This window comes from the organism of the source record quoted next, unplaced genomic scaffold, assembly GCF_019419815.1.
Source record: "Pyrus x bretschneideri cultivar Hongxiangsu unplaced genomic scaffold, Pyrus_bretschneideri_v1 Contig25, whole genome shotgun sequence".
NCBI lineage: Eukaryota > Viridiplantae > Streptophyta > Magnoliopsida > Rosales > Rosaceae > Pyrus > Pyrus x bretschneideri.
In genome coordinates, this window is record NW_025999557.1 from 854141 (window position 1) to 866345 (window position 12205).

General features: G+C 35.7%; 3 protein-coding genes across 21 annotated transcripts; all 3 read left to right on the forward strand.

Moving 5' to 3' along the window:
* The first annotated feature begins 1274 nt into the window (after positions 1–1274).
* Positions 1275–2057, forward strand: LOC125478469 (receptor-like protein 3). The gene has a single exon (XM_048586647.1). The coding sequence runs from the start codon at positions 1275–1277 to the stop codon at positions 2055–2057; it is 783 nt and encodes a 260-aa protein (XP_048442604.1).
* An 81-nt stretch (positions 2058–2138) lies between these two features.
* On the forward strand, positions 2139–3226 carry LOC125478470 (receptor-like protein EIX2). Its single transcript, XM_048586648.1, has 3 exons — positions 2139–2301; positions 2575–3095; positions 3215–3226. The coding sequence occupies exons 1-3, from the start codon at positions 2139–2141 to the stop codon at positions 3224–3226; spliced, it is 696 nt and encodes a 231-aa protein (XP_048442605.1).
* A 2244-nt stretch (positions 3227–5470) lies between these two features.
* On the forward strand, positions 5471–8758 carry LOC108865994. Of its 19 annotated transcripts, none has more exons than XR_007259389.1 (5): positions 5471–5896; positions 6620–6668; positions 6995–7052; positions 8148–8233; positions 8456–8758. XR_007259389.1 is itself a non-coding variant. In XM_048586872.1 (5 exons), the coding sequence occupies exons 1-4, from the start codon at positions 5748–5750 to the stop codon at positions 8188–8190; spliced, it is 309 nt and encodes a 102-aa protein (XP_048442829.1). In that variant the 5' UTR covers positions 5471–5747; the 3' UTR covers positions 8191–8233; positions 8456–8758. The 19 variants fall into 19 exon arrangements, 10 of the variants coding, with proteins under 10 accessions (XP_048442829.1, XP_048442830.1, XP_048442828.1 ...); XM_048586872.1 differs by having other exon boundaries at positions 6995–7062; XR_001951841.2 differs by having other exon boundaries at positions 6544–6641; positions 6995–8233.
* Positions 8759–12205: the final 3447 nt, after the last annotated feature.

The window sequence follows — 12205 nt, forward strand, 5'->3', positions numbered from 1 at the left end:
GGCAATAAACTAGGTCAATGATGCTTTCCTGCGATGCATCTTTGATAAAATGGTATCTCCTATCAATGTGCTTGGTCTTTTGATGAAACACAGAATTCTTTGTAATAGCAATGGCAGAAGTGTTATCACAGTGAAGAGGGTTTGCTTCAGTTTGCAATTCTCCAAAATCCTCTAGTACAAACCTCAGCCATATTGCTTGAGTTGTGGCTTCTGATGCACTTATGTATCCAGCCTCTACAGTTGAAAGTGCAACACAGTTTTGCTTGACTGAAGCCCAAGAGAACACACCACTCCCAAAGGAAAATGCATATCATGATGTACTCTTGCATTCCTCCAATGAACCACCCCAATCACTGTCACAATAGCTAATTAAACAAGCTTTTCTTCCCTTCACACACTCCAGACCATAATCCAGAGTCCCCTTGATGTATCTGAGTACTTTCTTTGTAGTTCCATAATGTCTATTAGTAAGACAGTGCATAAACCTAGCCAATAGACTTCATGCATACATTATGTCAGGCCTCGTGGCAATGAGATATAGAAGACTTCCCACAATACTCCTGTACATTTCTTCACTCGCAGATCCATTTCCATCATCTTTAACTAGCTTCTCAATTGCTACAAGAGGAGTTGTAACTGTCTTTGCTTCATTCAAAACAAACTTACTCACTAGAATATATTTTAATCTTTAGTTGTGTTTTGTTGTCTTCCTTCTTATGAGTCATGACCCACGGAGACTTCACTTTTTGGTGTCTTTCGTGGCATGAAATTCTCTTGAAACGTAAATAGGGGTTTGGATAATTCTAAGCAAAAATTAAATCATTATAAATTATTAAAAATAAAATAAAATCGGCTGCATACCTTTGGTTGCTGCCACACACACACACACACATATGTGTGTGTGTGTGCAGACTTGTTAGCTTTAAGCAATACCTAAGTTAAAAAATGACCCATGCCTTCCTCCTCATCTTTTTATCTCTTACATCATCTCTACAACAAACATTCATGCATGCAACCAAATTGAACGCACCTCCCTCTTGGCCTTTGCTATCATTCTATCTTCTCCTCTGAATTGGAGTAGTTCTGTTGATTGTTGTCATTGGAATGGTATCACTTGTAATCGAGAGGGTTGGGTCACTCATTTGCTCTTACGCTCCAAAGGGCTCAAAGGAGGTATGTGTGTCTCATCACTTGGAAATCTCACACATCTCACCCATTTGAACCTTTCCCACAATTCACTTTATGGCGCACTTGAAACTCAATTCTTCTCGTCCATGAATCGCCTCGAGATCCTTGATTTGAGCTATAACCTTCTTTATGGAGAGATACCATTTTCTCTACCACCTAGAAATATCCAGACAATAGATTTGTCAAGCAATCACTTTCATGGTGCAATTCGATCTTCTTTCTTCGAACAAGCTTGGAACTTAACTAGTTTCAATGTCAGCAACAACACCTTGTCTGGATATATCTCTTCATCTACTTGTCTCCAATCTTCTCCTTCCATTAGAGTATTGGATTTTTCCTCCAATGAATTTAGTGGCAACATTTCTCATGGGTTTGGGGGATGTTCCAAATTGCACATTCTTCGCGCCGATCACAATAATTTGTCAGGATCACTTCTAGAAGATATTTATAACGCTACCAAACTTGAGGAACTTGTATTACCTCTCAATTCACTAAATGGAGCCATTAGTGAAAGAATTGCCAACCTCACCCAACTTACAATCCTTGACCTCTCCTTTAATCATTTGAGTGGTGTGATCCCCCTCAATTTTGGGAAGCTCTGGAAGTTGAAATTCATGAATTTTGATTTCAAAAGCTTAGAAGGTAATTTGCCCCCATCTTTGATGAATTGCACAAACCTCATAGAACTCCATTTGAGATTCAACTACTTGGAAGGAGACCTCACCACAGCTAATTTCTCCAAACTCAACCACCTTAGTAAACTTGACCTACTTAGGAATAACTTCACTAGTGTCTTTCCGAGAAGCCTTTACTCATGCAGGTTCCTAAAAGCAATTCGGTTGAGTGATAATCCTTATCTAAAAGGATAAATACAACCTGAGATTCTTTCATTGAAATCCTTGTCCTTCCTCTCGCTTTCTTATGTACGGTTGACTAATGTCACAAGGGCAATGAAGATACTAATGCATTGCAAAAGTCTTTACACACTTCTTATTGGCGGTTCATTTGACTGCAAGGCAATATCAACTGATGATGACATGGTTGATTTTCATGGATTCCAGAATCTTCGTGTCTTGACTTTGGATAATTGTGGGCTCACTGGTCAGATACCTGGTTGGTGATCAAACTTAAAGAACCTAGAGATGTTGTTGGGTAATAATCAAATCACAGGATCAATTCCAAGTTGGTTAGGCTCTCTCCCAAAACTCTTTTATGTGGATATGTCAGACAATCATATTTCAGGTGAATTTCCAAAACAACTTTGTAGATTACCAATGTTAATGGTGAATGCATCTCTAGTAGATAATTATGAATTTGAACTTCCCATCTTGCTCAAACCAACATGAAATACATTATATTGGCCACGTAGACCGTATAAATCTCTAGGTTCGATAGACCTAGGGGGCAATAACATTAGTGGTAGTATACCTACTGAGATCGGACAACTGCAGCTTTTTCAACAATTGTATCTTGATAGCAACAACTTCTCCGATGAAGTTCCTGACCAAATATCTAGCCTAAAATATTTAGAAATTTTGAATCTCTCCACGAATCATTTGATCGGGAAAATCCCTTCGTCAACGACAAACCTTAGTTTCTTAAGCACATTTGATGTCTCATACAATAATCTTGAAGGACGAATACCAATAGGCATGCACCAGAGCTTCGACACTTCTGCATTTAAGGGGAACCCGAAACTTTGTGGTGCTCCGCTTCCAAATGAGTGCAGAGAAATTGATGTGGATAATAAGAACAACATCAACCAAGATGAGGACAATAAATATGATGAGCTTCCTTGGTTTTGTATTTCTGCAGCCCTAGGTTACATTGTTGGATTTTGGGGAGTTTGCGGTTCCTTAGTTCTTAAGAAGACATGGAGGCATGCGTATTTTCGGTTCCTGAATAATGTACAAGATTGGCTCTATGTGAAGATGACAGTGTACATGGCTAGGATGAAAAGTACTAGATTGTACTTTTCATTATATATTCTTAATTTTAATAAAACTATTTGGACACTTGCTGACAGACTCTCAAATAGAGGTGGATCCTACCATTGTATGTGGAACGCATCTGTATTAGAAAATATTAATTTTGTGTATCCAAATAGTATGACTCTTTCCGTTTTTATTTGTTTGTTTTCATCATGATGTAAGGTTTGTTCTAGTATATATAATAGTACAATAAAACTATTCCGACACAAAATTAACATACTTGTTGACACACTTTGTAACACAAGTGAGCTCTACAATTGTATATGAGTCTTACCTATATTTAAGAGTGTGTCAACAAAACTGTCAATTTTGTGTGTCCAGATAGCATCAACAATAGTAATATATTCTTCAACTTTGATGGTATTTTTTTTTTTTTATATCATCTGTCGAGAAGAAACATATTATATCATGACGACAATTAACAATGTGAAACAATGTTTGTATGAACTTTTGGATATGTTAATGGTTCGATTCGTTATTCTGAAAAGGTGGTAGCTGAATTTCATTATTCTGAAAAATGATATACCTGGAAGATGAAGTTATTGGTTCAAAATGTGGCTTGATTTTACCGCAACAACTCGACTTAATGCATCGAGGTTGAAGGAAATTTTCATATTTTAGTCATGATTTTACGAGGCTCCTAACCTTTCCCGTAGCGCCTACATTCACTTATTCATGATACTTAATATCTTATGCATAAGTTGCAAGTTACTCAAATACGACATATTTATCAAGAAACAAATATAATATCAAATAAACTTGTTTCAATTCGTTGTGACAAAAGTTTCAATTGTATTTGATTTGCTAATCTTCCTGCAACTGTTTCTTAAAGCTTTTATACAACTATAGGCTTTATAATTTTATTTCAGATTTACAGTACTATTGCTTTAAATTTTGGTCTTTCGTTCGTGATTTAGCATCCAAATCGAAATAAATTGAATATTTTTTTCTTTTTTGGTCTCTTGTCAATATTATTATATATGATAGATTTTGTTGTTATGATGTCAATATTTCGTATGAATATAAGTTTGTTAATATGACATTAATTTCGATACCAATATTTCTCTTCACGTGTTGTGTACCCTTGCTTATTATATCATATCATCCATCTTATTTCAATCAATGGTACAAAATGAATCTATGAAGCTAAGACATACTCTGATGATACCAAGTGTCGGAAATTTAATAGTTTAGCTTCACATAGATTACTATATCAACTAGAAGCAAAGTGTACATCGAACCTGAAGAAGCCATTGAAACTGAGTATGCTGAGGAACGTCTTCTACTCAATGGGGACCTTATGTTCTCACTAGAATAGGGCTAGTTTAGTGTATAAGAATGCGCATTTCCCCTAGAGCAGGGACTAAACCTTTATAAACGTGTACCCTCAACCATTTTCTCATATCACGGAAACAGTTTGATTAAACCCCAGGTCCATTTGATTTGCAACGTGGTATATCCACTCTATACCATGTTTATCTTTATCGTCCTTCTTTAAAAGAAAAAGATTTATTTAAATATTAAACTCTAACTGTTTCCAGTTCCACTAACTTGAACCCTAATCTGATAAGTTTAGAGTCCAATAGGGTTCCAACATTCTCCAACTTGGACGTAAGCTAATCACTATTGTTTAAGCAATGTATCCACCATAAACAATTCCTTAGTGATCACATGAGTTAACATATGAACAAGTATTTCCTCACACATCCGCCATGTATAATTCAAAGCATAGAACTCCAGAAAGAACTAGTACTATCATAGTACAGTCACTCTAAAATCATTGATGCCATGAAATACTTCATGCATGATGCTTAAACATTATTATCTATTCTAAAATTGAGGAGGGATTTGACTGTAGCTTAGCTACGATCAATCTTTTGATTTTGCCTGATTTACCCTATTACCACCAAATCTGTAGCTGGGTTGGGGTTTGGGCTGGCCTTCTTTTTTTCATGGGCTTTGTTCGTTGGTTTTCGATAGAAGGCTAGCCCTCAGTAAATTTAATGACAGATCTACCCACGAAATCTTAAAATTCGAAGGTGAGGATGATGGGTTAGGAAGGGCAATTTTGTCCTCTACGTGTTGAGCGAAATGGGGAAGGTTTGGCTTGGTTGTTGTTCGATGAGGGTTTCGGGGATTTAGGCTATGCCGCCTTTGAGATAGAGAGAGATATGGGAGGATTTGTTGCGAGGAATTTTAGGGATTGCATAAAGATGGAGATGGGTTTGGGTGTCTGTTGCAGATAGAGGGATTTCATAGATTTGCAAGTCCTTCCCCTTCACACAGATGCACCGTTTCTTTCTTAATTCTCTTAGATTTGGACTTCTCTTTCTCTCTCTTTATTTCTCTCAACCTCTAGCCCCAGCGCCACTTACCCCCATTCTTCTTCATCATCTCTTATTTATTTCATCTTCTCTCGAAAAAAAAAAAAAAAAAAAAAAAAAAAAAACCCCTAGCTGCTAAATTTCTCTCAACCCTAGCGGTCCCTCGTCCAATTTCTCTTAACCATGGCCTCCATTTTAGGTCTCGAGTTCACAAAATTTGGAGAGCTTTCTCTCTCGCCTGCAAATGAAGGTGGCTGAGTACGAGAGCCTGTGGTGGACCACCGCCAAAAAACACTATGAATTTTCTCTGAGTCAGCTAATAGCAGCTGAGAACGACTCACACGACATCGACCGCCCCACCGCCACCATCTCATCGGCTTCACGCATTCTCAGGTATTCAAGTTCTTTTTACTTTTCTGTGTTTTTCTTTTTAGTGATTTTTTACCTTTTTTTTTCTTATGAGAATGCAGGTTTTGGATTTAGCATTTGATTTTCTCTAATGGGATTTTGAATTTGTTGTGTGGAAATTGGGTTTCATCTGAAAAATCTGAATGTATAGGGTTTTTGTTTGCTGATTATTGTTTGTTTTATTTGTATTTTTTCAGTTATATTTAATTTATGTTTATATTGTTATATTTCGTTTGCATCTGTTGTCTTCAGAGGAGGGGCTGGTTTTTTAATATCTTTTGAAGTGTGAATTTTTTGTTAATATTTTATATCTTTTTAAGTTTTTGTTAATTTTTGTTGTAAACGAACTCAGGTGGTGGAACTAATTAGCTATAAAACAGCCCATAGTTTTTTTAGCTTTATTTTTTATTTATTAAAATTTAAGTTTTTGTTAATTTTTTTGGCAAAGAAACTCAGTGGTGGCTATATTACTAATTACCGAGACAAGTTATGTATTCGTACGAGTACCGTATGAGTGCTCTGTGAGTTTGGGCATAATCGAGTATCACCGCCACCTCTTCAGCTTGTTTCTTTCCTAAATCTAGTATTACCAATCATTTGAATTATGAGTTTTTTTTTTTCATATTCTTTAGGTATGCTGCAAGAACAGGCCAACCTTAATTCTACTTGTCTTCTGACTTTGATGTGCTTCATTTATGCCACTGATAGGATTGAACATCAACGAAGGAAGGTGAGACTATTGTCCATGCTTGATGAGGCATGTAATCTCTCTATCTCTCTTCAAAGACTTCTGCTTTTCAATCAAAACACCCCATTGTTTTTTTTTTTCTCCCAAGTGACTGGGACAAACACAAAAAATTCCAGCCACTTACAATTATAGTTTAAAAAAATTATTTCTTTTATATATCTAGATAATTGATGTTTGTTTTTTTTATTTTATTTGTAGTTTTGGTTTAATTTGTAATTTTTATGGTGCTTAAGAATCCAGAGCTTCTGAGGTTTGATTATTTTCAATTTTTAACTTATCTTTGGGAAAGCAATTTTGATGAAATTATGTTATTGCTCCGCTTTTTGTATTTTCAGGCAATTGAAGTTGAATATGGAGAAGGTTCTGACACATTTAAACTTGTTGGACTCTCAGGTTTGATGTGGTAATGAATTTATTGAGTTATATGTATATTAGACAAATTGTGTTTTATGTTTTGTCAAATTGAATTTACTGATTATACTTTCTACTGCTTTGACTTACTACTGTTAATTTTTACTTCGAGTAGGATTTTTTTGAACGATAAATTGCAAGAAGATTTTCTTGAACAAAAAAAAAAAAAAAAGCCATGAAACCTGATGATCTAATTGCGTAATATTGAGTTTTTTGGGTGAGGGATTTCGAGTTTTCCGCCAAGTCTTTCCCTTATTTTTAGTTTTTGAGTTGCAGGTAATACTTTATGGTCAATGTGATCCTATATCTATTTAATTAATTATATTCTTAGATCATGTAGGAAGACTAGCAAGTAGCAATGTTGCTGCTTTTTAAGTCATTTATTCTTCTTATTTGGATTTGATGTGGGATATCCATGACTGATTGTTCAACCCAAAATCTGGGATTGTTGTTTTTATGGTTTTAAAAGATGAAGATTAGAGGAATTTAAGTGCTTTAGTTGAAGAAGGAAAACTGTACATATTCATGTATGACCCATATTGCTTCCTCTCTTTTTCACCTATCTGATCCTTTGGGAGTTTGATCTCCACCATATATAGTTTCTTATTCTTATTCTTCTTAATTAATAGTTATTTGAAGTAATAATATTGGTATGTGTGTGTGTGTGTGTGTGTGTGTACGGAACTTAGAACCTAGAGTGAGAGTGAGCAACTATTGTGAAATGGCCCAACCCAACATTCATTTGCAAATCTGATTTATAGAAAATCCTGCCAGACTGTCCTTGTTGCCTTCCCCTGCCAAGAAGAAAAGAGTGTTAGACTGAAAGCTAAGCATTTCAATGCTTTTTTGATTGTATCCTAATATCACCAGTACTACTACTTCCTTTCAACCCTTTCAGTTGTCATTGAATGGCATAGCGTTTCGCGATTTATCTCTGAATCTTGTCAGTATCTTAGTTGCTTGGATTTCTCAGAAACCCCTTATGTGATGAACCATATGAAAAGAATCAGTTTAAATCAAATAACTGTGAGATAAACTTATCGAATATTGACTCTTATCAATTAGTATTTTATATAGGTGGCATGATGGGATAGTCCCATCAGAGTTCCATCATGCTTGAAGTGGGCTCCTCGCAGAGCCATGTTCATTGTATGATATTCAAGGTTTGATTTTCTGATGCAATTGCTAAAGCCTATACACATTAACCACAAAATTTATTTAAAAATCTTTATTATTGGTTTTTGCATTATTTGTTGGGAAATATCCATTCCCCTCCATGCTTATAATTTTTTATGCAAGGAAAACAAGCAAGTTGGCAAATATTTTTGTGTTCCTTAAAAAATTAAGATTACTGATTTATTTCCCTTATTTCAATGCGAATGCAGCTACATAAAATCTACTGAACTAATGGAAAGACCTAGCGTATGGTTGTGGTAAAGTTTTGGTTGGTAAGGTCCTCCTGTTACTCATGTGAATCAGTTGTAGAGTGATTTTAGTGTTTGAATTTCATCTTTCAAGCATTATCTGAATTGCTTGAGTGCTTGAGTGCTTCAATGTTTGAATTAGATCTTTCAAATTGTATGTGAATTGTAGTCCGTTAGGGAATTTTTTATCAAAATGTAATGGATGCCTTTTGGGTAATAATGCGTATCAAGACCTTTGAATTTGTTGATTCAAATGTTTGAACACGATTGAAACTCACTATGTTTTTTTTTTAAGTTCGATTATGAATTGTTAATTAGAGTTGGTTAATTTTGTTACTAAGAGTTTAGGGTGAATTAACAAATCTATTGAGTGATTTGTAAGAGTCTAGAAGCAAACCTTTTGGAGAAGTTGAAGTCATTTGGGGTAAACTGATTAAATTTGACTATCCTAGCCAACATGTTTTTTGACTATTGATAACTTCTCAATCATATTTACTGATTGCAAGAATTGGTTGCATTTGAAATCAACAGCATCGCGTGGGCAATTTTTGCTAGTTTTAGCTATAAGGGAATGTTGTAGTATACTCCCACTGGATAACCCATTACCTTATCGTTGCAGCATCCTTGATGCATTCCTGTATACCATCACCAGCTATCATACATTGATTGAGTTATTCAAATCCCTGATGTTTTGAATAAACATGTGAATAACACATTTTAAGGTATAAAATCCCAATAGCTAAAGACAGTAGCTACATGCCAATAATTCAAGTCAAAATAAATATGAGAATCATCAACTCAGCAAGTACTTCAATGGTTATTTGAAAGTAGAAGAACTATAAAAACAAAAGAAAATTGATGAAAAGGGCTTGAAAACTTTGAGTTGTAATCAAAAGGACAAAAAGGTGTTGGAAGTGAATGGTATCAGGAGTGACTTTTTAAAGTAAAAATGTCTTTTTCGTTAAAAGTGAACAGTACCTAAAGTGTTAAACAGAAACTAAACAAACTTTTACTCCCACATAGCAGCTAAATCGACTCCCATCTTCGCGACATGCTCCTTGAATACTGCAACTGGCAACGCCTTAGTCCATGGATCTGCAATCATGCAACTAGTATCAATATGCTCAATTATCACTAGCCTCTTCACGTCTTCTCTAACTGATCGATACTTAATATCCATCAACCGATTGGCAGTAGATCGCTTGTTGTTCTTGGAGATGAACACAGCAGCCTTATTATCACAATGTATCACTATTGGCCTTGAGATACTGTCTACAACTCCCATAAGAGTGATCGGGTCCTTGATCCACAATGCCTTTTGCATTGTTTCAAACACTGCAATATACTCAGCTTGCATCATGGAGGTTGCAAGTGTTTTTTGTTTAGCACTTCTCCATGAAATAACTCCTCCAGCTGGGAAAAATAAAGAAGCACTTGTGGATCTTCTATGATCAACACAACCTGCGAAGTCAGAATCAAAGTATCTCTACAACTTCGTGCTCTTCACACTTCTTGTACACAAGCATGTATGACTTGATTCTTTGTAATTACCTTAATACCTTTTTGGCCGCCACCCAATGTAGTTCTCCTGGATTAGACTAGAATCTACCAAGCACACTAATTGAATAAGCCAAGTCTGCCTTGTGCATACTTAGGCATACATCAAGCTACCCATCAATGATGCATAAGGTTCGTTCAACATGCTCTGCATTTCCAATTCATTTTTTGGGCACTGGGATTTGTTTAGCTTATCACCCTTACTCATTGACACTTCACCTCCTGAGCAACATTCCATATTGAATCGCTTCAAAACCTTTTCAATGTAGGTCTTTTGTGTGATTCCAAACAAATTCCTTGACCTATCCTTGATGATCTCAATACAAAGTACAAATGAAGCTTCTCCAAGATCCTTCATGTCAAAATTCTTGACAGTAATGACTTAGTTTCCAATAAAAGATTTAAATCATTGCTCGCAAGAAGTATATCATTCATATAGAAGATGAGAAAAATAAACTTCGAACCAATGCATTTAAAATAGATGCAATCATCAACCTTACTTTCAATGAAACCAATCTATGTTGCCTTTTGATCGGTCTTCATGAACCATTGTCTTGATGCTTGCTTTAGACCATATATCGATTTGCCTAGTTTGCAAACCAAATGATCTTTTCCTTCTTCCACAAAACCAAGAGGTTGTTCCATGTAAACATTCTCTTCAAGATCACCGTTGAGAAAAGCAGTTTTAACATCCATTTGATGAAGTTCTAGGTTGCAGTGTGCCACCAATGCCAAGATTATGCGAATGGAGTCTTTTGATGAAACAGGTGAGAATGTTTCATTATAATCCACTCATTCCCTTTGGTTGAAACCCTTTGCCATCAATCTCACTTTAAATCTTTCAACTTTGCCCTTCAAATCTCTCTTTGTCTTATACACCTATTTACATCCAATGGGTCTCATTGAGTCTACCTTCTCCACCAATGTCCACACTTTATTAATTTGCACAGACTTGATTTCTTCTTCCCTTGCATGCTTCCAAGACTGAGAGTTCTCGCTGCCTATTGCTTCCATATAGGTTGCTAGATCAACCAACACTCCCTCATCATGCTCCACTTCAGTTAAGTAGGTCACATAATCATAAGAGATCGTAGACCTTCGAACCCTTTGCGATGCTCTTCTCGGTTTTTCATGTACTACTGGGTTTTCCCCAATAGCTTCTTCGACAATAGGTTCATACATTGGCGCATTTGTATGGTCATTTATTATACCACCAATCTCAAGAATAGGTAGCAATACCTTAGGTTCGAACATAATGGTTTCAAAAACTCTGGTGTGTAGGTTTTGAGCATAAAACTTATAACCCTTAGATTTTTCATGAAAACCAATAAAATGACAGCTTACGGTTCTCTAGTCAAGCTTCTTTTCTTGTGGATTAAACATCCTAGCCTCTGCCCTACACCCCCAAACACGAAGATGATTGAGACTAGGTTTCCTCGAATTCCAAATCTCAAATAGAGTTTTATTCATAGCTTTGCTCGGGACTCGGTTCAACACATAATTTGCCATCTTCAAAGCTTCTCCTCAAAGAAAATGAGGGAGAGTTGTGCGGCTCATCATACTTCTCATCATCTCTTTCAGCATTCTATTCTTTCTTTCCGCGACACCGTTTTGATCTGGTATCCTAGGTGTGGTATACTGAGCTTGAATACCACATTCTTGAAGATATAAAGCCAATGGTCCCTTATGTTGCCCAGCCTCTATAAAATCATTGATAAAGGTTACAAAAAAACACATATCCACATATTGTTTTCGTGGGAAAAGAACCACAGACGTGGATCACTTCACAGTTTTTTACTCCTGATTGAATTCTTCCTTTTAATTTTTGTCAATTTCCCCTTCTTGTTGTACACACAATCATGTAGGTTGGTGAAATTTAAATCAAGTAAAATATTTTCTTTCCCCAAACATTGCATTCTTGTTTTAGATATATGACCTAATCTATTATGCCAAATCATGGAAGAAAGATCATTAGTTAAAGTCCTTTTGATTTGCAGTGAAGAATCAAGGTTGAACAATATAAATCATTCACGATAGTGCAATCCAATTTCCAAAGATCATTGTCTAAAAGAAAAACACCAAGCAAATAATTCAAATCATTCTTCATAAATAACCTTATGCTTTCATTGTCTCCGATGAAACCAAAACCATTCC

What these genes read in the sequence shown, in the direction of transcription:
- LOC108865994 (XM_048586871.1), top strand. Translation starts at nt 5,748, where the DNA reads ATGAAGGTGGCTGAGTACGAGAGCCTGTGGTGGACCACCGCCAAAAAA. An exon ending in TATTGTCCATGCTTGATGAG is followed by an intron (nt 6,669 to 6,994) that starts GCATGTAATCTC and finishes TTGTATTTTCAG; the next exon opens with GCAATTGAAGTTGAATATGG. An exon ending in GGACTCTCAGGTTTGATGTG is followed by an intron (nt 7,063 to 8,455) that starts GTAATGAATTTA and finishes ATGCGAATGCAG; the next exon opens with CTACATAAAATCTACTGAAC.
- LOC125478469 (XM_048586647.1), top strand. Translation starts at nt 1,275, where the DNA reads ATGAATCGCCTCGAGATCCTTGATTTGAGCTATAACCTTCTTTATGGA.
- LOC125478470 (XM_048586648.1), top strand. Translation starts at nt 2,139, where the DNA reads ATGAAGATACTAATGCATTGCAAAAGTCTTTACACACTTCTTATTGGC. An exon ending in GCTCACTGGTCAGATACCTG is followed by an intron (nt 2,302 to 2,574) that starts GTTGGTGATCAA and finishes ATAAATCTCTAG; the next exon opens with GTTCGATAGACCTAGGGGGC.